Source organism: Monodon monoceros, unplaced genomic scaffold (genome assembly GCF_005190385.1).
Source record: "Monodon monoceros isolate NGI ecotype Baffin Bay Population unplaced genomic scaffold, NGI_Narwhal_1 Super_Scaffold_10, whole genome shotgun sequence".
NCBI classification, from domain to species: Eukaryota; Metazoa; Chordata; class Mammalia; order Artiodactyla; family Monodontidae; genus Monodon; species Monodon monoceros.
This window is the reverse complement of record NW_021703766.1, coordinates 351,768-374,846: the sequence shown is the minus strand read 5'-3', so window position 1 is coordinate 374,846 and position 23,079 is coordinate 351,768. Positions and strand designations below refer to the sequence as shown.

General features: G+C 59.9%; 2 protein-coding genes and 1 non-coding gene across 3 annotated transcripts; all 3 read left to right on the top strand.

Annotated features, from left to right (window-relative positions):
- Window positions 1–3,170: 3,170 nt before the first annotated feature.
- Window positions 3,171–5,419, top strand: RPL13 (ribosomal protein L13). Its single transcript, XM_029213525.1, has 6 exons — window positions 3,171–3,227; window positions 3,404–3,524; window positions 3,650–3,791; window positions 3,992–4,165; window positions 4,651–4,707; window positions 5,236–5,419. The coding sequence occupies exons 2-6, from the start codon at window positions 3,421–3,423 to the stop codon at window positions 5,392–5,394; spliced, it is 636 nt and encodes a 211-aa protein (XP_029069358.1). The 5' UTR covers window positions 3,171–3,227; window positions 3,404–3,420; the 3' UTR covers window positions 5,395–5,419.
- Window positions 3,853–3,936, top strand: LOC114890119. Its single transcript, XR_003792251.1, has one exon. It is a non-coding gene; the product is annotated as a small nucleolar RNA MBII-202 (small nucleolar RNA).
- A 1,944-nt stretch (window positions 5,420–7,363) lies between the features above and the next one.
- CPNE7 (copine 7) lies at window positions 7,364–19,381 on the top strand. The gene is given in 21 exon segments (XM_029204785.1): window positions 7,364–7,384; window positions 8,443–8,593; window positions 8,596–8,624; window positions 11,034–11,108; window positions 11,278–11,352; window positions 11,856–11,939; window positions 12,597–12,686; window positions 12,917–13,015; window positions 13,300–13,385; window positions 13,762–13,808; window positions 13,811–13,821; window positions 14,454–14,538; window positions 14,541–14,586; window positions 14,981–15,035; window positions 15,481–15,531; window positions 15,596–15,645; window positions 15,702–15,783; window positions 17,402–17,428; window positions 18,314–18,501; window positions 18,503–18,545; window positions 19,065–19,381. Coding segments are annotated over 21 exon segments (1,482 nt in total). The 3' UTR covers window positions 19,152–19,381.
- The last annotated feature ends 3,698 nt before the right edge of the window (window positions 19,382–23,079 follow it).

Genomic DNA, 23,079 nt, shown 5'->3' with positions numbered 1-23,079 from the left:
ACTGTGTGTCAGGGACTTTCCTCGTGGTCCAATGGCTAAGACTCGGTGCTCCCAATGCAGGGGGCCTAGGTTCAATCCCCAGTCAGGGAACTAGATCCCACATGCTGCAACTAAGAATTCACATGTCACAACTAAAGATGCCACGTGCCACAGATAAGACCTGGTGTTGTCAAATAAATAAATAAATAAATACTGTGTGTCAGAGGGCTCCAGGAGCTAGTGTTGACTATCTTTGGAGGGGGCCCGTCAGGTGTAGGTGTGGGGCAAGCAATTGGGGCACAATTAAAAGGAAATTCTGGGAGGCTGTGCATACCCCACCCCTCCAGGGCTCTCCTCCAGGAACCCTGACCCCAGTGAGTGCTAAGTCCAGCGGCATTAGCCAGTCTTTTCAGTGGCCCTTGCAGGCCCAAGCCCAGGACAAAAGCCCCTCGGCAGAGTTGTGCCGTGGAGTTCTGTGGCAAGGAGGCAGGGGCTGTCCCTCTAGCTGAAGACTTCTTTATTTTTAATTTATTTTTGGCTCTGTTGGGTCCTTGTCGTTGGGTCCTCGTTGCTGCGCGCAGGCTTTCTCTAGTTGTGGTGAGCGGGGGCTACTCTTCATTGCGGTGCACAGGCTTCTCATTGCAGTGGCTTTTCTTGTTGCGAAGCATGGGCTCTAGGCATGCGGGCTCAGTAGTTGTGGCTCGTGGGCTGTAGAGCACAGGCTCAGTAGTTGTGGCGCACAGGGGATCTTCCCAGACCGGGGATCTTCCCAGACCAGGGATCGAACCTGTGTCCCCTGCATTGGCAGGTGGATTCTTAACCACTGCACCACCATAGAAGTCCCTAGCTGAAGACTTTTAAAACCCTGAGCCAACAAGTCTGTGTGTCAAGAAGGATGCCTACATAACAGTTCACTTCTTTCATCTTCCCAGCTGGGAAACAGCTCTCAGCAGAACATCACATGGGAACTTCAGGCCTTGCTAATTCTGCATATTCCCCAAGGATGTAAGTATGGACCATTCATGTGTCGAAAAACTGTGTGGCCGGGTTGCCGGGTTGTGTGCAGCAGACCGAGGTCCTCGAACTGCAGCTTCAGCTTCTTACCACTAACTCCAGACTTCAAACCCTCCCCCGGTACCCCGGGCAGCACCCTATGAGCAGACAGAGCTGCATGAGTCTGTGGGTCTGAAAGGGGGGATGGGGACAGGAATGTGTTTGAGATTAGAAAATAGCAAGGTATCCTGGTCCATGGCGGGATTACTGAAAGGCGTCTGAGATAGACATGGGAGGTGTGGGCTAACGTCTGTGTCCGAAGAAATACGTCCCAGGCCAAGGCAACCGTGTATTCAACAGACATCTCCTACAGGGCCTCTCTGCTGCAGTTAGGCTGCCAGGTGGAGTGAGTGTGGGTTCAGTTCCAATGGACAAAGTGACTTGCAAGGCAGATGGTGACCCCTCGCTCTCCCCCGCTCCCTTCTCGCCTGCACTGCCTTCCCTTCCCTGTCACCTGGAAGCAGAGCTGTGTGACCTTGACTTACCATGCACCGGGCACTGCGCTGTGTTCTGTGTCCTAACAGCAGCTCCTCCCATTTCACACCAATAACTTGCCCAAAGTCTCAAAACTAGTACAAAGATTTTATACTAGCTAACTCCACAGCCACTTAACTGTGGGTCACTGACCTTCCAGTTTAGCCGTCTGTGTCTGTGAAAGAATGCAGAGATTTTTTTCTTTTAATTTTAATTTTTGGCTGCATTGGGTCTTCATTGCTGTGCGTGGGTTTTCCTCTAGTTGTGGCGAGCAGGGGCCATCTTCATTGCAGTGCGGGGGCTTCTCATTGCGGTGGCTTCTCTTGTTGTGGAGCACGGGCTATAGGTGCATGGGCTTCAGCAGTTGTGGTGCACGGGCTTAGGTGCTCCGTGGCATGTGGGATCCTCCCGGGCCAGGGCTCGAACCCGTGTCCCCTGCATTGGGAGGCAGATTCTTAGCCACTGAGCCACCAGGGAAGTCCCAATGCTAATTTCTTAGCTTTGCCAACCTTACCATTGCTACGTAGTATGTTAATATTAAGAGGACCTGGGTAGATAATATAATGGAACTCTCTGTACTACTTTTGCAACTTTGCTGTGTATCTAAAAGTATTCCAAAATAAAAGTTTATGACCCTAACTTCACAGATAAACACCACTTCCGAGTTTACCGAAAAGTGCTTTCTTGCATTTGCTAACAACTGTCGGCCAAGCAGGACTGATACAGCGCTTGCGTCAGAGCTGAGCGGGTACCTATTAGGTGGCAGGGCTCCAACCTTCCACACAGCCTTGGCACTTACGTGTTAAAAATCCTCCTTTGCCCTTTCACATGTTCTGGTCTCCCCAACCATAACCCTGTAATTCCTCAATGAGTCCCTGATTTTTCTAATACCCGGGGGGGTCTCAGTAGGGCAGAAAGCTACCAGCATTAGTATCAGCTACCTGTTTACTCAGTGTAGGACACAGGCCTCCAAATTTCTTATTTTGTCATGAAATTCATAAAACGTTGATTAGGTTTCAGGGGCGGAAGCTTGGTGACTGGGGTGAGGCTGGGAACGTAAAGGGGTTGCTGGGTGTCAAAGCTTAAGATGGCAGGATGTGTTGGCGTCGTCCCAGGCTGTCCCGGGAACTGGAGGCGCCACAGCCCAGGTGGCCTGGCTACTTGGTGTTTTCACGACGCTCAGCTGCGTGCACAGCGGAGCGCGGGACAGCCGCCACCCGCCACGCGGTTCTTAGTTCCACACTCGCTGCCGGGTACTCGCCACCAACGGCCCGACCGCAGACCTCCGTGCGACACGCGCAGGGCGCTCTGGAAGGCCCGCTCGTAAGTGTGCGCTCCGCCCACAGGGAGGGCAAGCAGGCTCCACGTGGTGGCCGGGGCCGCAGACCAGGACGCGGAGGGCGAGGCCTACCGTGGTGCACAAGCAGGCCGGCCGGCCGTCCCAGGCTTCGCGGGACCCAGACCGTCCGCGGGCCGGGGGCGCGGGCGTTGCCGGGGGCGGGGGCGCGGGGGCGCGGGACTCCCGTAGCCCGGGAAACGCAGCGCCATGTCTGTCCGTACAGCTAGGGCCGCCGGGGTGGGGGTGGGGCCTGTACGTCACTCGGCGGCCCTGGCTCTGATTGGTCAGAACGCTCCGTCGCTTCTGATTGGCCGGGCCCAGTACCATCCCAGGGTGCTCTGCGGTCCCTTTTCCTTTCCGCGTCCGTGAACCCGCGGAGGAGGTGAGTACACCCGAGCGTGGCGCTATCTCTGCTATCCGACACCATCCGGCCCCATCTATCGTCCCTGGGGTCCGCCCGCCGCCGTAGGCGTCGGGCTGTGGCCCGGGCTCTGTGCGCGCGCCGGCGTGCCACCGCGCCCGGGCCCTAATTCGGTCCGCGTCCTCCCTGCTCCCCAGGCCAGTCGGCCTCAGCCATGGCGCCCAGCCGGAATGGCATGATCCTGAAGCCCCACTTCCACAAGGACTGGCAGCGGCGCGTGGCGACGTGGTTCAACCAGCCGGCGCGCAAGATACGCAGGTGAGCCGCCCCGAGGCGAGCGCGCCCCTTTCTCTCCCCGCGCGCGGAGGGCGGCCGGGACTCGCGCTCCCGGCCCGCTGCGGGAGGGGCGGCCGATGACCGCCGCTCGGCTTCTGTCTGCGCAGACGCAAGGCCCGGCAGGCCAAGGCGCGCCGCATTGCCCCGCGCCCCGCGTCCGGCCCGCTCCGGCCGGTGGTGAGATGCCCCACGGTCAGGTACCACACCAAGGTGCGCGCCGGCAGGGGCTTCAGCCTGGAGGAGCTGAGGGTGAGTGTCGCCAGCATGCGTCCTGAGTCCCACGGGTTGTCCCTCGTGGCCCACAGCCAAGTGATGACATTCTCCGGAATCGCTGCACCGCTGTGATGAAAGTGTGCTTGAACCCTTTTCCATCTGACGGCTGGGCTTTCCCGGCAGGGGGTGGGGACCGGGGAGCCCTCGGGTCTTCATCTGTGTCTGTCTCGGGGCAGGTGGCCGGCATCCACAAAAAGGTGGCCCGGACCATTGGGATCTCGGTGGACCCGAGGCGGCGGAACAAGTGCACAGAGTCCCTGCAGGCGAACGTGCAGCGGCTCAAGGAGTACCGCTCCAAGCTCATCCTCTTCCCCAGGAAGCCTTCGGCCCCCAAGAAGGGAGACAGCTCTGTGAGTACCGGGCTTCCTCTGTGCCCAGCCTGGTGAGGGCGTGGAGGTCTCACCGGGGGTTTAGCTGCCTTGAGAAGAACACGTATTTGTCTGTAGCTTTTTATCATCCAAAACTGGGTCTTCATGCAGGGTAGTAGAGAGTTGATAGATACCTAGAAGAAAGCCTCTGAGAATCCACAAACTAATTACTAGGACTGCCGAGATTCACCGTGGGCAAGAGCTGTGGGACTTGGAGCCAGCTGTCGTAGAATTGGGAAAGTGTTTTTCCGGTTACTGACCTTTGTGTGAAGTTAACAGTCCATCCGTATGGGCTCCTGAGAGTTGTTGTATGTGTGTCTCTGCTGCACACGTGGTTGGCGCTTTTTCATGTGCCTGTGCCTGCCATCGGCTAGACGGACAGGGATCCATTGGCAGACACCCAGCCAGGGGTTACAGGCTTGGGCAGATGAGCTGAACCCACCTAACTCCCTTCTCACTGCACACAGGCTGAAGAGCTCAAATTGGCCACCCAGCTGACCGGACCAGTCATGCCCATACGGAATGTAAGTGGGCATGTTTGGAGGGAGCAACTGAACGACAGGGCGGGGGTTGGGTTGGAGGGAGTCAGCCTGGCATCTGGGGCCCATGTTGAGATTTACAAGTTTGTGGAAAGGACCTTCCTTCCACCCTGGAGAGAGCCTCCTGCATCTTAACAGATGGACTCCTTGAGGGAAGCTTTGTGAACCCTTACTTGTCACCACTCCCTCTCTTGGGTCCTTTTTCTCTTCTATTTGGAAAGGCCAGGCTGTAGGCAACCCTGGATGTTTGGTGATCCTGTAACCTGAGTGGCAATTGACCAGGCCCTTGAGGCTCCTGCGAGTGGGGCGTGGGCCTGAGCCTCCCCTTCTCCAGGTCCTGTCCAAGCACAGTGCCCCGCCCACCCTTCACATGACTTGGGGTTGTTTTAAATCCACAGGGGATTGTTATAATCTTTTGGTGGCCTCCCCTGTAGCCTTTCTTGGGTGGGCAGATGCCCCTCCAAGGCCTCTCAGTTTGCTGACAGCTGCTCCTGGGCCTGTGCTCCCTTCCAGGTCTACAAGAAGGAGAAAGCCAGAGTCATCACAGAGGAAGAGAAGAACTTCAAGGCGTTCGCCAGTCTCCGCATGGCCCGTGCCAACGCCCGGCTTTTTGGCATCCGGGCAAAAAGGGCCAAGGAAGCTGCGGAACAGGATGTCGAAAAGAAAAAATAAAGTGCTGTTGGCAACTTGTGATAAGCCTGCAGTGTCCATGTGACCTTCGTTGTGTAAGGAACTGGGGCCTGGGGAGCCTCCTTGAGGGGAACCTGGAGCACGTCCTTGTCCCTCGTCGCAGCAGGCCTGCTGTGAGGGGAGCAGGTTCGGGGCCTGGGAGGCAGGTGCTTAGTGAGTTTCCTTGTCGGAACGCTCCACCCCTGCAGGTGCTGTGCGTTCGGGACCAACTACCTCAGGCAATTTGGAGGACTATTAAACCACTGTTCTCATCTCTAAAGCTAACAGTTTATAAGGTACTTATTTGACGTCCATGCTCACTTTGTGTATTTGGAAGTCATGAGCCATAGAAAGGTCAGCTGGTGTGGAGGCCTGGGGGTTGGAGCCTGATGAGCCATCTGTGAGAGAGGGCACATAGGGGGCTGCCTCTGGACAGCCTGGAGACACTGGTTCATTTGCTTTGTGCTCAGAGACCTGGCAAGGAGTTAAGCTACCCGAGGGCAGGGTAGCTGCCCGTCTGCTGGAGCCCCGGCTGAGGTGCTCACAGGCTGGGGGGCAGAGAGGCCTCTGGCTGGGTGTGCGGGGCCGGGGTCTACTGTGCCTGTGTCCATCTGGGCAGAACTGTTTGTGGGTTGTAGGTGCATCTCCTGGACAGATAACCAAAGTACGTGTGCTGGTGTCACCCGCAGTGCCTGCAGTGGCCACCAGGGAGTGCTGGGGCATTTGTAGGAGACTAGCGTCGGTCTGGGTAGTTACAAATAATTTTTGTTTAATATTCAAGTTACATGGTATTTTTTATTTTGGAGGGAAGGTATACATCACTGCATTTTAACCCATGGGAGTGTCACCCCTCCAGAGTGAATTTTAATTTGATTTTGTATCCTGTAGTTGCTTTGTTAAAATGTAGGTAATTGTGATATTTTTCTAAAAAATTGAAATTCTAACTGATTCAAATTGTTGTAGTTTACAGGGAAACCATAGTCATTTTAGGTTATTTAGGTTTTTTTCCCACTTGACTCAACTTAGTTCAAGCCAAAGAGTAGACTAAGGGGCAGCTGTGCAAAGGGCGAATAGTCCTCTTTCCTTGATGCCTCGCGTAGGTGGCTGCACTTGCCATTTTTTTCCTTGTATGTTTTCTGGGCGTTACAGGAGGAAAATACAGTCTTTGCGTCACAAAAGGTCCAGAGGAAAGGAGAGGCAACGACCTCCCTTTCCTAACCGCAGCCTCTGTCCAGAGCAGTTCATGCCCAATTCCAGGAATTTCCCAGTGTCCTCAGCTAGAATCAGTTCTCAGTAGCTTAGAACCAGACCAGAGGAAAGTGAGTGAGCTGACGCACTTCCGGCCCAGGGCCTGCCTGGCCTGACCGTCCTGAGGACCTGGACGGTGGAAGCTGATGATGGAGCAGGTGTGGGTGGGCCAGGGAAGGTAGAAGGCGACGTGCGGGGAATTGTCTCAGAACAAATCGATGGAGAGAGAACGGGCACTCGTCAAGTATTTATTATCTGCTGTGGGCCAGGCACAGTCCCAGGTTGCAGGGACATGGCAGTAACCAAAACAAACTATCTTACCTTTGTGGAGATTTCTTTCTGAAAGATCTCTGGCTCTCACTGCAGCGTGTTGGGTGCGTGTCAGCCTTGGGTAGCGGTGAGGACTGCTCAACAGGAGGACCATGGTCCAGGGCCTGGTGAAGGCCTGCAGCCCAGGAGGAGAGGGCTGGCCTTCCAGATTCATCTCTGGGCCCACCCTCCTGGGAACGGCTCAGAGCTTTCTCGGGGGTTACATCTGGGGAGCCCGAGGACCTGAGGGGCAGTGGGAAGGCGTGTGTTAGGCCTTGGTCCCCACCCTCCAACTGTGGTGCCTCAGCTGGGCTCCCCTCCTTTGTAAGCCCCAGTTGCACAGTGCTGGGGGACGAACTGATGAAACGGTGCTGCGTGGTAAGTTCCTGCCCTTTTGAAAATTTCCCCAGGAAGGATGGTGCCTCCGGCAGAGGAGGTAAAGCTGGGTCACTGTTGAAAGGGACTGAGGGTGGAGGGGCTGGGCGCACCATCCAGGCGGCTCCTGCCAAGGGTATCCTCAGAGCCCCCAGATGAGCCAGGCACGAGTAAAACCAGGCCTCCCTCAGCTGGACCGCCCGCCCGGTGGACACTGCTGCCACCTGCCTCCCTGGCTGCACTGCCATCACCCCTTTGGGGACTTTGGGCAGCTGTCCTCGTGGTCTCCCCCTCCTGCCCTGGCCCGAGGTCCCACCTTTGTGTCCTTGTCTGAGCGGTCCGTGAAGTGTGGGCTGGACCCAGCAGCTTGTTTCTGCCTGAGTGGAACAGAAGTGAAGGATGGCGGGCTGAGGTTGGGTTATGAAAGATTTCACTCCCCCAGGGAAGCAGGCCACCATCCTGGGAGCAGCAGTATTGGGTGCCCAGGGCCAGCCCTGTGCAGAGTGGCTCCTGGTCAGGGGAACCCAGGAGGGGGACAGGCAGACTTGGACAGTGTCCCTTGTTCCATCTGGCCCTGGGCAGGTGTCCTGACTATGGCTTCACAGGGGCTCGGGCGGCCCTGCCAACCTGGGAGGGGAGGGGTTGGTGCAGCAAAGCTGCAGAGACACCTGGGGCCTGGAGGATCAAGGGAGGTGAGAGTACTGGGTTCCGCATGGAGACTGGGGTACAGGTGGAATCCCCCTGCTGATTGAGTGACCTCACAAAGGCCCTTAGACACGCCCTCCTCTCTAAGCCTGCCTGCTCATCCGTGGTGTGGGGATGGAGCAGGCCCTCTGTGGGGGCCAGAGGACTGCCTTTGTCTCAGGGAGGGACGTGCCCAGGGGTCTGGGCAATGCCCCCCTGGGGCATCGCAGCAGCAGGTGGCGGGCGGGGCGAGGGGGAGGGGTTGTCTTCCCACAGCAGGGCCTGGAAGCAAGTCCTTCAAGACCGCCCGAGGGCAGATGGGTGGGAGAGGGGGGACCCTGAGGGCTAGAGCCGGGGCACAGGGCCTCGGGGAGTGCTCAGCTGGACAGATCCCACCCCCACCCCGGAGGTCTGCTCACCCAGGGCTGCTTGCAGGTGGACAGAACCGAGGTGGTCCGGAGCAGCCTGCATCCGGCCTTCTCCAAGGTCTTCACACTGGACTACTACTTTGAGGAGGTGCAGAAGCTGTGCTTTGAGGTCTACGACACCCACGGGCCCAGCAGCCTCAGCTGCCAGGATGACGACTTCTGGGGGGCATGGAGTGCACCTCGGGGCAGGTGGGCGCCCGTCCCCTTGGGAGGGAGAGGGAGGAGGGCAGCATGGAGACCTCAGCTGGTCCTGAGGGCCGGTGCGATGGCAGTGGTGGCCTGGGGACGGCGTGATTACACACAGACCGTGTACCAGCTGCTCTGACTCCATAGCTCCTTCTCTTAAAACATTTTTTACTTAAAAAAATGTAATTTTGAACTGGGTAATACGTCCATACGGGTCTAAATTCAGAAAGTATAACAGGTACACCCTGGACCACGTATCTCCCTCGTGCCCCGTCCCCAGGTTCGTTACATCCTTCTGGAGAGATTTATTCTTAACTGAGCAAAGGAACGTAGTTTTTTCTCTGTAGATACACTTTTAAAAACACAAACGGCATATACTGTTCTGCAGTTTGCTTTTTTTCACTTCCATGACATAAGGGAGCCAGCCCTTCCCTCGTCTCTCCCCATGGCAGTGACCGGTCTGAGGTCCAGCTGCCACCCGAGGGACACTGCATGCTCTGGTGAGGTCGTTCCCAATTAGCTCTACCGTGGTCAGTGTAACGGGAGCTGTTGCCACCAGCCCCCAGCCCGACAGCTTAGCGCAGGCTCTGAGCCGAACACTCGATGTGTCACGTTAGATTCTCGTGAGTGCTCTGGGGTGCCTGTCTTTTATTGAGGTGTAATTTACATACAGTAAGATGTGTAGACCTTGAGGGTTGGGATCGATGGGCTTAGACAGTTTTATACACCTGACCATCACCCAGATCACACAGGACATTTTTGTCATCCAGCAGGTCCCCTGTTCCTCTCAATCCCCTCCCCCAATAGTTTTGCCTGTTCTAGAATTTCATGTCCATGAATCACACAGTGTGTTCTCATTTGTGTCCGACTCCTTTTACCCAGCGTGAAGCCTGTGTGTGACATCCCCATCTCTGCCTGGGTTGGAGCCGGCAGGGTAGAGCCTTCCATCAGTTAAGAGGACCAAGATTTAGGCAGGGCACAGCCCCACGTGAAGGAAGGCTTCTACCCAGTGTTGGCCTCTTACCTGCTCTCGTGAGCGTGGAAGAGGACAACACACAGGGACACACATGCACGGACACACGTGTATCGGCATGCATGCACGGACAAACATGCATGCACATGTGGGTGCAGATCCATGGATACACAGATACATGTATGGACACACATCTGGACATACACGTAAGCTTTAGGGAAAGGCCCCCCCAGGACTGCCAGATCTGTGGGGCCGTCAGGGGCGCTACCATCAGTGGCCAAAGGCTAGGACCTGGTCTTCAGATTCCAGTGCTGCGCCCTTGAGCGAATCCCTGACCTCTGCTTCCTCATATGGGAGACTGGGGCCGTGACAAGGCCACCTCCGTGGGAGCTGCGGGGCTCACAGGAAGCATGGTCACTTGTCAAACCAGCTAAAGCAACCATCCCATGAGTCAGGAGAGCCCAGAAGTGAGTCTGCAAATGGGAGAATCGGGGGGCCTGGCACGTGGCCCTTTTTGGCCTCCGCTTCCCCCACCTGGGATGGGTTTCTCTTCTGCACAGAATGTTCCTGTGTGCTCTGAGCTGTTAGCCAGGCACCTCCTGTTGCGGGGGGGGGTTGTCCTGTGTCCCTCTGTCTCAGCTTGTCAGACAAGATCCTGTGTGGGGCAGGGCGAAGAGGGTCAGCACTGCCCTCACCCACCACGGCCACAGCTGAGGACTCGCTGGCCAGGGGAAGGGGGCAGTCCCCACACATACAAAGTACCTGGTCGTCCAGCAGCCATGAGGGTGGTCGTCCTCTATCTTGTTTGCAGACCAGTCTGAGCGCTGCTCCTGGTGAGCCAGTGTTGCTTGGCTGCACACGGCATTCCCGGGTCAACTCTTAGCCCAGTCAGGGGCTTATAGGCCAAAGAGGAATGCAGTCCCTGGGGAGATTGTTGAGAGGAGGGGGAGGGCTGGGCAGGGGGCTGAGACCCCAGGGAGGGAGCAGCCTGGGGGTCCTGGGTGGGGCTGGGAAGCCCCATGGCCGCTCGCTCGCTGGCCTTGGGCTGTGGTAGGGGCTGCGCTGTCCTCGACCTGGTCCGTAGAGGGTGATGGGTTCCCAGGGCGCGGCTGCTGCTGCAGGTTGCACACACGCGCTCACCAGCGTGACTCGGCGGTCTCCCTCCTCCCCGAGCCTCCCTTTCCTCACCTGATGCGTGGGCGGTGGGAGGGCCTAGGAGGCGGTGAGGCGTGCCGAGCTGAGGGCCTGGTGGAGCGAGAGAGGGTCACTGGGCTGGCCGCTGCCAGGCGCCGAGGGCGTGGTGCCCTGGGGGGTCGGTTTGGGGAACCTGGCCACCGAGGGTGAGTGGGGGCGTTGGGGAGGAGACAGGGAGACCCAGGACGGGGTTAGGGTCCTCAGGGGAGCAGGTGCGTACCCCTCCCTGAGCCTCTGACTTCCAGATCGTGGCCCAGAAGAAGGTGACCCCAGCACTGTTGCTGAAGGTCAGCAGGAACGCCAGCAAGTCCCCCAGCACGGTGAGGCCCCGCCTTCCACCAGCCCCGCCCCCTGCAGACCCCCGCCCATTCCTCGCCGAGGCCGGGGCGTCCGGACACCTCCCCGAGGCTGGGCTGCAGCTGGGCAGGGAAGGGTGGGGTCAGACCCCTCCTGACCAGCCGGGAGCCTTGGCGCTCTCCCTTCGCCTAGGCGATAGCCAGAGACATCTCTGGGAATAAAGGCCATGCGGAGCTCTCCCTCCGTGCCAGGAAACTGGATGACAAGGTGAGGGGCGCCCCCCTGGGGCCCAGCTTTCCCTCCTGTCAGGAGGTGTAGACAGAGCTACACTGTGTCCACAGGGAGACAGGTGGCTGAGGAGTGGGACGCACTCAGAGCCGTGGGTGGGGCTGCCCGTGCAGGCGGTTGTGCTGCTGTCAGGGTCCTGTATGTGTCGCTGCCGTCAGCTCATCCTCAGCTCCCTGTGACGGGCACTCAGGGAGGTCCCCGTCCAGGCAGTGGAGGAACTGGATCTGAACTCGGTTCTGGTCCTGCTGGCTTCTCACATGGGGTAGGGGCACAGAGCAGGGGTCTGACCTGGCGTTGCCTGCTGCCTCCCCTGGACGGAGAGTGAAGCAGGGGTGGGGCAGGTGGGGGGCAGGGTGGGAACTGGGCGCTGGGCGCTGGGGAGCCAGGGATGCTCCAGAGGGGAGGCCGTTGCCCTCACAGCCAGGAGGTGGCAGAGCCTGGACCCCACCGCTTGCCAAGCACACCCTCTGCTCCTCCTGCAGGGCCTCTTCAGCAAGCCGGACCCCCTCCTGGAGCTGCGCCGAATCAACGATGATCAGAGCAAGCAGCTGGTGTACAGGACGGAGGTGAGGGGTCCCTGGCCAGCACCCAGGGACAGCGTGAAAGGACAGGGGAAGGAGTCACCCCGGCCCTCCCTGCACCTCCCTGGCTCCCCACGGCTGTAGCGTCTTGACCTCCGAAACCGCCATACCCCTTTGAACAGAGAGCGGCCAGGTGGGCATGGAGCTTCTGTCCTAGAATCAAGAATCCGGATTTGTTATCACTACCTGCCCGTAAAACAAGATTTCAGTTACACCAGTGGGAAGGCACTTTTTTTTTTTTTTTTTGCGGTACGCAGGCCTCTCACTGTTGCGGCCTCTCCCATTGCGGAGCACAGGCTCCGGACGCGCAGGCTCAGCAGCCATGGCTCATGGGCCCAGCCGCTCCGCGGCATGTGGGATCTTCCCGGACCGGGGCACGAACCCGTGTCCCCTGCATCGGCAGGCGGACTCGCAACCACTGCGCCACCAGGGAAACCCCGGAAAGTGTTTCTTTCTGAGATAAATTAATCTGAGTTAAAAAAAAGGCTATTTAAGGAAAAAGAAGTTCAGGTGGTCCAGGAATGTGGGGTGTTAGGAAGGTGGCTCTGGAAGGAACGAGCTTCGGAGATGCAGCTTTGGGCTCTCAGGGTCCTGCCCGGAGCGTGAGGCAGGGCCGCCTGAGCCGCCCCTCCCGGTCCGCAGGTGGTGAAGAACGACCTGAGCCCCACCTGGCAGCCTTTCAAGGTGTCTCTGAGCAGCCTGTGCAGATGTGAGGAGCCTCGGCCTCTGATGGTGGGCGGGGCGGGGCGGGGCTGGCTGGCGGAGGGTGGGTGCTGGGGAGGGGATGGGGCGGCTGGGGGCGTGGCTGGGGTGGGGCGAGTCCCCCCAGGCCACACCTTCCTGGAGTTGAGGTACGTGGGGAAGGATGGTGGGAAGGGGGCGACCTTGCTGCAGGGGCATGGAGACACCCAGGCTGGGGGCCTCAGAGGGGCAGGCGGGCTGAGGGGTCCCGGGGTCCCCAGGGCCTCGTCTGGGATTATGACTCCTGCGGGAAGCACGACTTCATCGCAGAATTCTCTGCCACCTTCGTGGAGATGCAGAATGCCTTCCGGGAGGACCAGGTGAGAGCAGGAAGGGCCCGCCTGTCCCCCAGAATGCGCTGGGGCGCTGGCCCTGCGCTGGGTTGCCCCAGAAATTGTTGTGATGGTTTTAGAGAGGCTAAAGATGGTGACAGAGCAGGACACCCACACCCACCAGGTGGCTGGAGTAGGGACCACCAGCCCGTGTTAAAGTTGAAGTGACAAATGCCGGTGGGGCAGGGCTTTCAGTGCTCCCCTGCCCCTTGGGGTGGGTGTTGGGTGCTGGCACTCTGGGGTGGGGGTCTCTGCTTGTCCCTGTCCCCCAGGCCCAGTGGGACTGTGTAAACCTCAAGTACACGCAGGAGAAGCGCAGTTCCAAGAACTCTGGGGTGGTCATCCTGGCAGACCTGAAGGTGAGCCTCGGCCCAGCCTGCAGCCCCTCCCCCCCCGCAGTGGGTGGAGGGGGTGCTCCTGCCTCAGCTCTGCAGAGGGTGCTCTGGGCTGGGGTGGCCGGCCACTGCCTGGAACCCCCTGTAGTCAGATGGACCCTCAAGGGCCCCCATCCCAGAGGTCTGGTGCCCCCAGTGTGTGGAGGTGGGAGGGATGGAGGGGAGGGGGAGACAGAAGAGAATAGATGGTGGGGGGAAGATGGGCATTCAGGCGGCCTGAGGGCCTGAGAGGAGGGGACTGAGACTGCTGGGCTCCTGGGGAAGGGCATGTCCCAGGAGCCCCAGAGGTCCCGACCCTGAAGCCCTGGCCTCAGTCTTCCCAGGGTGGGGGTCCCGGATGTTCTACAGGGCGTACTTGTTCCGGGACTACATCATGGGCGGCTGCCAGACCACTTCACGGTGAGTCCACGGACTGTCTGCACAGCCTGCTGGGTGCATCCCAGCAGGATGGGTGTCAGCGCCCGGGCCCCACCCCAGGGCTCCCAGCAGCCCCTCCCCACCCTGGATGTAACTCAGAGCCCGTCTGGCACCCAGGGTGGATGGGCGCAGAAAAGGCCCTTCGTCAGGGCCTACAGGTCCCTTCTGTGTGGCCTCTGCACTCCTTCTCGTGACAGCCAGAATGCCCTGAGGAAAGTGACTGGGCGGGGGACACACAGGGACCCCAGCTCAGGGCTTGCTCCTCCCCAGCCCTGCCTAGCCCCTCCCCCACCCCCACCTCCACAGCCCCCCGCTGTAGAAGGAGGTGCCGAGGGTCCGCTGTGACCACGCTGGCTCCCTGCAGCTACTGGCTGGTATTGCCCTGAGGCGCTGGCCAACCCTGGGGACCCAGGAGCTTTGGGGTTGGCACGTCCCTTCTGTGATCCCGCCAACACAGCGCTGGGCCCTCGGGCTTACACCTCCGGGTTTCTTTGCAGCCCTGGGCGAGTGGCTCCCCAGGCCTCAGTTTCCCTTACCTGTCATATGGGGGTGCAGGTGCCCACCCCAGCCCAGGAGGAAGGGGTTCCTGGGTCTTCGCACTGTGGCCCCTGCAGGTGGCCGTTGACTTCACAGCCTCCACTGGGGACCCTAGGAACAGCTGCTCCCTGCACTACATCACCCCCTTCCAGCCCCACGAGTACTGCAGGCCCTGGCGGCTGTGGGTGAGACCTGCCAGGACTACGACAGGTGTGCCAGCCCAGCGCCCCCAGCCCACCGCCTCCCAGGCTCTGCGTGGGGCGTGGGTTAGCACCTGCCGGGCCCGAGATGGGAGGTGGGGCCGCTCCCCAACCATGGTCCCCTTGGTCCTTCACACAGACATGGCGTCCAAATCCCACCTCACAGACCGTGAACTGAGGCCGTGGCAGGGCGGAGCCCTCGCCTGGGAGGTGATGGGGGCCTGCACGCTGGGTGGCTTCTTCACGGCTCTGGGCCTCAGTTTCCCCCATGTGGCTCGGGGCGGGGCCTGGACCCCGTAGAGTTTCATCCTGGTCTCCTGGCTCTGTCAGTATCTCTCCAAAGTACCCGCACCCACCCCCAGGGAGATCAGGGACCCTGGCTGATGGGGCCGTCTCTCTTCCAGCGACAAGAGGCTCTCTGCTTTGGGGTTCGGAGCCCGGATCCCTCCCAAGTGTGAGGTAGGAGAGCCCCGGTCCCAGGACCCCTGGCTGCTGCCTCTCCTGCTGGGAACCAGCTATACCACGTGACCGGCGGTGGGCAGGTTGCAGGGACCGCCTGCTGGCCAGAGGGCTGACCTTTGACCTCCCAGCACTGCAGCCCTGTCAGGCAGAGGGGACCATTAGTCTGGAACCTTCCAGTTAGAAAGGACATTCAACTGACTTAAGCAGAAAACTTGGGGGCGGGGGGGGCGGCAGATTTATTGGCTAATGTAACTCAGAAGCTTCAGGTCCCCCTGGATCCAGGGCTGGAGCGATGCCCGGCACTGGTCTGTCCTTCCGCCCTCTGTGCGAAGGATCTTTGACGTGGTGGCCCTGGTGGCTCCAGACCTACCTCTCCCGGTAGGTGGGGGTGTGGGGTCCTGGGAGGGGGACCCACTGACCAGTCCCTTCTGTGCCTGCCCAGGTGTCCCATGACTTTGCCATCAATTTCAACCCTGAGGATGGTGAGCGTGAAGGTAGGAGCGCGAGGCACCCGGGGTGGGGCTGCAGCGGGGCTGGGCTCACCCCCCTCCCCCGCCGGAATCCGGGGCGTGGAGAAAGCCTGCCGGAACTGCCTGCCCAGGGTCCAGCTCTAGGTGCTGGGGCTGGGCGCGTGAGGAAGGGCTGCCTGCTGCTGGGGGACAGGGCAGGGCCAGGGCCCACTGTGGGCGAGATGGGGCGTGGCGGCAAGGAGGCCGAGGGAACCGGGGCAGCGGGCAGGAGGCCGGTGTGTCTGACCGAGTGAGGACCCGGCTGGGAGATGCCAAGGGCCCCAGAGCCAGCGGCTGAGCTCTACTCTCGGGCACAGAATTCTCACCCTGGAAGCTGATTTGCTCTTTACAGTTCTGTCGTATATATATTGTCATTTTGTTTGCTTTGCCAGGGACTTCCCTGCATTTTTAATTTACCCAAATAATGCTGTGCTGAAGGCTGCATTCTGCTGCAGAATGTTCTGTAGACCTGTTCATGCTGTTGTAGGCACGGCTACTCTGTTGCCTTCTTTTAACTTTTTATTTTGAAGAAAAGCATCAAGTTTATGGAAGAATAATTTCAGTACAGCACCTTTGGCACCTGCTTCCCTAGACTCACCCGTCATTGACTCCCTGCCCTGTTTCCTCCTCCTCTTCTCTCTTTCTCCCCCCACCTCCCGCCTCCACCTATATTTGCTACTATTGTCTTCTTTCTGAACCATTTGAGAGCAGGCTGCTGACCTGGACGCCCCCGCCCCACGTTCTCCACGTTGGTCTGCTCGCGGCCAGGACACTCTGTGCACGACCACAGTCCAGCTTTCCAGCCCCACGTTGCAGGCGACCCCGTCCTCTTGTCTCTCCCCCACGTCCATCTGTCCCCGCGTGTCCATGTTCCCTGCCATCCCAGGACCTGCCTATCCTCTGTCCTGGTCTCCTGATCTGGGCTCTTCCTCTCAGCCTTGCTCCATCTTCGTGACTTGCCATCGCCCAGCCTCTGATCGCCCGTGGTCAGGTTGTCCGACTGTCCCTCGCCCTGTGTGGGGGCAGCTCTCCCCGGCATGGAGCCCCAAAGCCAGGGTTGCAGCATTGCCCTTTATATCTCAGATCCGGGAGTTCTCTTCTATAACCGCGGCACAAATATCAATTTCAGGTAGTTTAATTTAGATCCAATACTTTAACCTATAGAATATACTCCAATTTCACTCATTGCCCCCATAATAAGTCTATCACAATATTACTTCTAGCACAGAATCCAGTCTGGAGTTAAGGGTTACATTCAGTTGTCATGTTCTCCTATTGTTTTGAACCAAGTCCCAGACACATAATTTCCTCTGCAAACATCAGTATAAACCTCTGAAAGAGAAACAGTAGGGTTCCAATGCCATCATCACACTTAAAGACGATGTCCATTCCCGAGTATTAAGTGTCCAGCTGCCTCGTCCACGTCCTGGTGGCTTTTCCAGGAGGAACAGGGTTAAGATAAGGGCCTCCACCTGACAGTGGGTGTGGCCGTCCTGCTGGGGACCCCTGCCTTCTCTCACGCGGTCCCCTTGCTGAAGAAACCCGCGTTTGTGTCCAGTAGGGCCCCTGGCTGGAGTCTGCTGACCTTGCCCTTGTGGTGGCCTCCATATCCCCTCTCATTCCTCTGGGGGGGGCGGGCGGCCAGGCTCTGGGGGCACTCAGGCCTGCCTCTGTCCTTGCTGGGGCTCGGACCCTTCATCTTAGCCGAGCAAGGTGGATGCGGGTGGATGCTGGGCGCGTGTCGCGGGACCCACTTCCCTGCGCCTCCACCTGAAGTTTGCCCCCACCCGTCTTTCTGTCCCATGGAGAAGCCCTGTCCTTCCTTGCTGACGCTTCCGGGGACCCTGACTGCAGTGGTCCCCGGGCTCAGGTGAAGCTTCTGTTCCAGGCGGTGAGGGTGTGGAGTTTGCGCTACTGGCAAACGCAGGGCTGTGAGATGTTAATGGAGAACTGGCCCTACTCTGGGGGGCAGGAGGAGGGCATGTGGGGCTGAGGGCTGGGCTGGGCACTGCAGGGGTGCTCCAGCCGTGGACAGGGGACTGCCCATCCCCCTGGTCTGCAGGCTCAGAGAGGAGCCCTCTGGGAGAGGGTGCCCCTGTTGCGCTGTCGGTTGGCTCCTTTTCTCTGGAGACATCACGGTGCTGGGTGCCCTCTGGGCCAGGGACTGGGCCAACTGGTGGACAGCCCGGCCGGCCTTCCAGGGGCTGCACCTCCAGGGTGATTCCTTCTTCTCTTGTATGTTTTCTCTCATCCAGATTTTTAGTAACGATTTCTGAGTGGTTTTGTTTTTTTCACACTGGAAATGGACCTTTATTTGAAACAAGTCCCAGTCTGTCTTCTGCAGATGCACTGGGCACCGGGCCAGGCTGGACCAGACTGTGTCCTTTCCAAACTCTGTTCCTTGAATCTCAGTGACTCTTCAGGGTGTGGGAGCCCCTTCCTACCCAGGGCCCACAGACCTCTCCTCCTCTGGCCTCAGACCTGGGTCAACTCTGGCTCCCCCAGCTGCGGTCTCCCCATCTATAAGGTGTGGCCGTTCCAGTATCTGCTTCAGGGTCAAAGAGAGCATGTGTTCACAGTTCATTGTGATTACGTGTGTGTGTGTGTGTGTGCGTGCGCGCGCGCGTGCGTGTGTGGGTTACGCTTCAGCAAATATGCTTTTAGAAAAGCTTGGAAACCATGGTCACCCCCAGGCCATCTGGTTGGTGGACTTGGAGTTTGAGTGGGGGGAGACGCAGCTGCCCTGAAGGGTCCCTGTGGCCCCAGCAATACTACATCCTGCTGATCCTGACAAACGGCGTGGCGACCAACATGGCGGACACACGTGAGGCCATCATGCGCGCCTCCCACCTGCCCGTGTCTATCATCGTGGGGATGGGCAACACCGACTTCACCGACATGCAGGTCCTCGATGGCGACAGCGGTGTCCTGTGCTCCCCACGGGGCGAGCCTGCCCTCTGACATCTTGAAGTTTGTGCCCTTCTGGGAGCTCAAGATCGTGAGTGCTGGGCGGGTGGTCGGGCGGGTCCCGCGGGCAGCGCATCGGGTCCCCGGGCCCCTCGCCGTTCTGAGCAGCTTTCGGCCCCTAGAAACTTTTGCAATAGAGAAGTGTCACGTGGATGCCCCGGAGGGCAGGGCTCCTCTCAGGCAGCTCCCCGCTCCCTTTGTGACGTGGAAAGAACTGCCTGTCCCGTGGACACACACTCACAGCTTCACTGGGGACCTGGGCCTCCCCTCCTGCCTCAGCCACTTTGCCCTGTGCCCAGAGCAGGGTCACACCGATCCAGAGGGGCCCACCTGTGCCACCTGCAGTGCCAGCGCGGACGGACTGCCCAGCGACCGCGTTCTCATCGTGAGCGCAAGCTCACCCGGCCGCCCACTGGGTGAATTCCTGGTCGTGGTCCCAGGAGCTGGTTCACAACCCGTAGGGGGTGGAGGTCACGGTGTGAATGGCGGCTCTAGGGGAGGGGGCTGGGGGATGGGAAGCCGGCTGGAGGCACACTGTCCCCACCCACAGGCGTCCCCCGTGGCGCTGGCCAAGAGTGTGCTTGCTGAGGTGCCCAGGCAGCTGGTTGAGTATTACAGCCACAAGGAATGCCTCTGAGAGACCTCGGCGAGACCAGCCCGGGCTCCGCTCCGTGAGGACATACGGTAGGGGCCGGCCAGGACTGTGTCCACCATCTGTTTCTAGCACCCTCCACCCCAACTACCCAGGGGCCTTCCGTCCCCCAGCCCACGCCCACCTTTGGCTCCTGTGACCCTGCTGCCTGGTGGGCCAGCCTCCCTCCGGGCCCCAGGGCTGAAGGAGGGACAGGTCCCCCTGGGCACGCCTGACCCTGCCTGAGCCTTGTGGGTGGGTGGGGGGGTCTGGGGGATTCCTGCTTTTGCATCTGATCTTCATGGGGGAGGGGGCAGCAGGCAGCGTCCTGTCTCTGAGAAAACCCAGACCCCCCCGGACACCCATCCCTATAGCCAGATTCCTCTTTGTCCCAGCTGCATCCCCATGTCTCTCTGTGTCTGTGGGGTCTCTGGGGGTGGGGGCAGGAGGCTTAGGCAGAATAAAGTGTCATCTTGTCCTTGCAGCGGCTTTGTGCCTTTACTGCCCCCCCAGCAGAGGCCTGCAACCCCTGGAGGGATGGAGCGCTGCATGTGTGCCCTGCAGCTCCCACACTGGAGCCGGGAGCTTCTCGTCAGGCTCACCAGCTCCTTCCTGGACTGAACCAAGGGCCCTCCCAGGAATGAAAGGGTGCGGGGGGCCATTGCTTGACCGTGGGAAGGGCCAGACGGTGCGATGGCCGCCCAGCCCCAAGCAGCCTCCTCTTGGCCAGGCTCGGGTGGGGAGCGGCTGCGTACACTGGGCTCTACGAGGACCCACTGGGGGCTGCGTGCTATGGGCTCTGTCAGGGGATGGGTCACCACCTGCCAGCGCCTCCCAGCCCTCTGGGGGTGGATTTCCAATTGAGATTTCCCCTAAATTATCTTGTCGGGGAGAAACAAACTGTTCCGACCCTGAATCCAGGCCTACCCACCCTTCCATCCCTCCATCCATCCACTCTGGGGGCCTATTTTTAGCTCCTGATTCATCTCCCATTCAGCGGGGATAGTGGGCATCGCCATGGTAACCTGGCTACCGCTGAATTCCAGAAGGGCCGATACTGGTCTCTTCCGGGATGCGAGGACACCCAAGCAACAGCCCTTCCATCCACATCTGGGAGGCAGCAGGGCTGCAGAGCGGCGGTGACATGAGCCAGCAGCAGCCCAGCTGCTGAGTCCTGTGGGAGTGGGTTGCCATTTCAGTGGCAGAAAGCCGTGGACAGTTCCTGGGCCCGGCTCAGGGGTGAAGCCAGCAGAGGCTGGTCAGCTGAGCTCCCTGGGGAGGCAGAAGCCAAGAAGAATGGGAGGGGTCCATGCACAGCACGGGGGCAGCCGTGATGGCCCCGGGAGCTGTCGCCTGGTGGGATGTAGCCTCTCCCAGAGCACGTGGAGCAGGGAGGGGCCGAGGTGTGAGGCCCCAACCTCTCACCTCCGGCCAACAAGAAGCAGAGAGCAGTCGGGCGTCAAGGGGGGTGGGGGCAGCCCTCAGAGGATGCCCTCCTGGGGCCAGAGCAGGTGTGGACGTGAGGACGACGGGGGCAGTCGTGGGGCCCGGCCAGTGGGTGGTTCGGCCGGGCACGTGCAGGTGTAGGGGGGCTGCTGAGGGAGGTGGGGGCAGGAAGGTACCAGCTGGCTCAGCTGCACAGATGTGGTGATTTTACCAGCTGGTGCCCAGCCTGAGAAGGTGGCCAGCTCTGCCCACAGGCAGTAGAGTAACAAAGTACTGCCCCAGGGGCGGTTCAGGCGGGTACCAACTGCTCCTGCCGGCCTGGCATCCATTCCCACCTCCTTCCTTTGGGGGCCGTCTCTCAGTCCATGTATTTCATGGGCCTGGACCACTGTCCAAATCCCAGGGTGGACACGACCCAGGCCCGGCCAATCAGCGAGCGTGCTGTTCCCTGGCCACTGTGAGTGGCTCTGGGTGGGCACGCCACCTGGCTGGCCAATGAGACTGGGCCCTGAGCCTTTCCTGCAGGTTGCTGAGCTGATGGGATGGGGCCCAGGAGCAGCTGATGACCACTGCCGCCACATGGACAAGGCCCGCCTGAGGAGGAAGCCGGCATAGAGGAGGTGGACAGAGAAATGACGCTGGGGGCACGTGGATCCGCTCTTTCCTTTCTGCTCAGGCCAGCTGGGGCTGGGGGTGGGGCTTCTTTCTGTCCCTTGCCACCCGAAGATTCTGGCCCAGAAGGATGGCAAATACGCCCAGTTCACAGACAAGAAAAGCAGGGCTCAGAACAGTTAAGTGACTTGCCCAGGGTCATACAGCTGGCCAGTGGCAGAAGCAGGACCCGCCAGCCTCTTGCAATTCCTGGAGGTACAAGGTACAAGGTTTCAGTACAAGGTTCTCCATCAAGGGCTCTGGAATCCAGATGGGATCCCAGGGAGGGAAGCCCAGGAAGGGCTGGGCTGAAACCCCGGCGGCCGGCCAGCCCCCAGCTCTTCAGCACTGCACGTGGGGTTCTCAGCAGGCGGACCCAGAAGGTGCGCCATGGCCTGGGGCCCCCACGGAGGCACGTGGGCCTCGTTGTCTTTAGAAGTCACCTGCAGCACACTGCTCGGAGCAGCCCCCATTCTCGGAGGGTGGGTTTGGGATTTGCAAAAGCCTGCAGTGGTCACTGACTTAAGCACTGGTCCAGAGTCAGGCGGACGCCTGGCCCAGTTCTCATTGGACAGTCTCCTCAGCCTGCACGTGAGCCCCTGCTGTCACCTGGGGACGCGGCAGCTTTAAATCACGGCCCTAGAGTTCTTGGCCGCCCCTCCTCTCAAGAGGTGGGGTGGCTGCTGCTTCTCCTGGAGTCCAGGCGGCCTTGGTCCTGTGTGTCTCCAAGGCTCTGTCATGAACACACCACAGGACTGCCCTGGTCCCTTGCTGCCTGGGTAGGGGCTCCCCAGCTCCCACGACACCTTCGTGCACTTTCAGGAGGGAGCCGGCCGACCCACAGAAACGGGGTGAGTTCATCCTTGTTTGCCACTGTTGTAAGCCACCGAGTTTTGGTATAACTCTGCACCCTCTCGTAAGGACTGCATGGGAGGGTGTGCACAGGGCCTGGCACAAAACCCCTGTTGGTAAATAAATATCGGTCTCCCGCGGGAGCGCGGTGCCTCTTCCTCATTGATTGTGGATGTGCCCCCAGCCTGCTGGTCGTCTGCCTCGCCCTGGGCCCCTCCCCTCCAGTGTCCTCAGAGTCAGCTGTGGGCTGAGGCAGCGGGACAGGGGCAGCTCGGCAGCCAGGCTGCTCTCTCCTCTGCTGTGGGGGAAGCGGCAGCAGGCAGCTGTGAGTGGTGTAACTGACGTGGACAGCAGGGCTGTCAGATGCCAGGCGTGCGGCCTTGGGCCCAGGGGGCTCTGGGCGAAAGCTTCCCCTGCTTTGGCGTCTGCCCCAGAGCAAGGGCACCCTGGACCCTTGCCCAGCGCACACCTGCCCCCATGCAGATCTGCAACAGCTGCCGAGCCCTGGCCGTGAGGACTTGGTCTTGGCTACCTGCCGAGCGTGGCTCAGACCCTAGCAGCAACCCCGGGCCAGACCGTGGTGGGTGGCATCTCACAGAAGGGGACTGAGCTCAGAGACATGAAGTCATTGGACCTGGGATGCACTGGAGCAGGGTCCTGAGTTGGGCCACCCAGCCTGGTTCTCAGGACCCGAAGCCCACAGCCAATAGGCCTCAGCTGTGTGTGTGTGTGTGTGTGTGCGTGTGTGTGTGTGTCTGTGTGTCTGTGTGTGTGTGTGTGTGTTCCTGGGGACATGGGGAGGGGTCGGGGGGGTTGTGTGTGTCTGTGTGTGTGTGTTCCTGGGGACATGGGGAGGGGTCGGGGGGGTCGTGTGTGTGTGTGTGTGTCTGTGTCTGTGTGTGTGTTCCTGGGGACATGGAGACAGGTCGGGGGGGTCGTGTGTGTGTGTGTGTGTGTCAGCCTCGCTCTGTGGGCCCTGTCTCTG

Coding starts and splice junctions, on each gene's coding strand:
- RPL13 (XM_029213525.1), top strand. CDS start 3,421: ATGGCGCCCAGCCGGAATGGCATGATCCTGAAGCCCCACTTCCACAAG. Junction 3,525..3,649: donor CCGGCGCGCAAGATACGCAG/GTGAGCCGCCCC, acceptor CTGTCTGCGCAG/ACGCAAGGCCCGGCAGGCCA. Junction 3,792..3,991: donor TCAGCCTGGAGGAGCTGAGG/GTGAGTGTCGCC, acceptor GTCTCGGGGCAG/GTGGCCGGCATCCACAAAAA.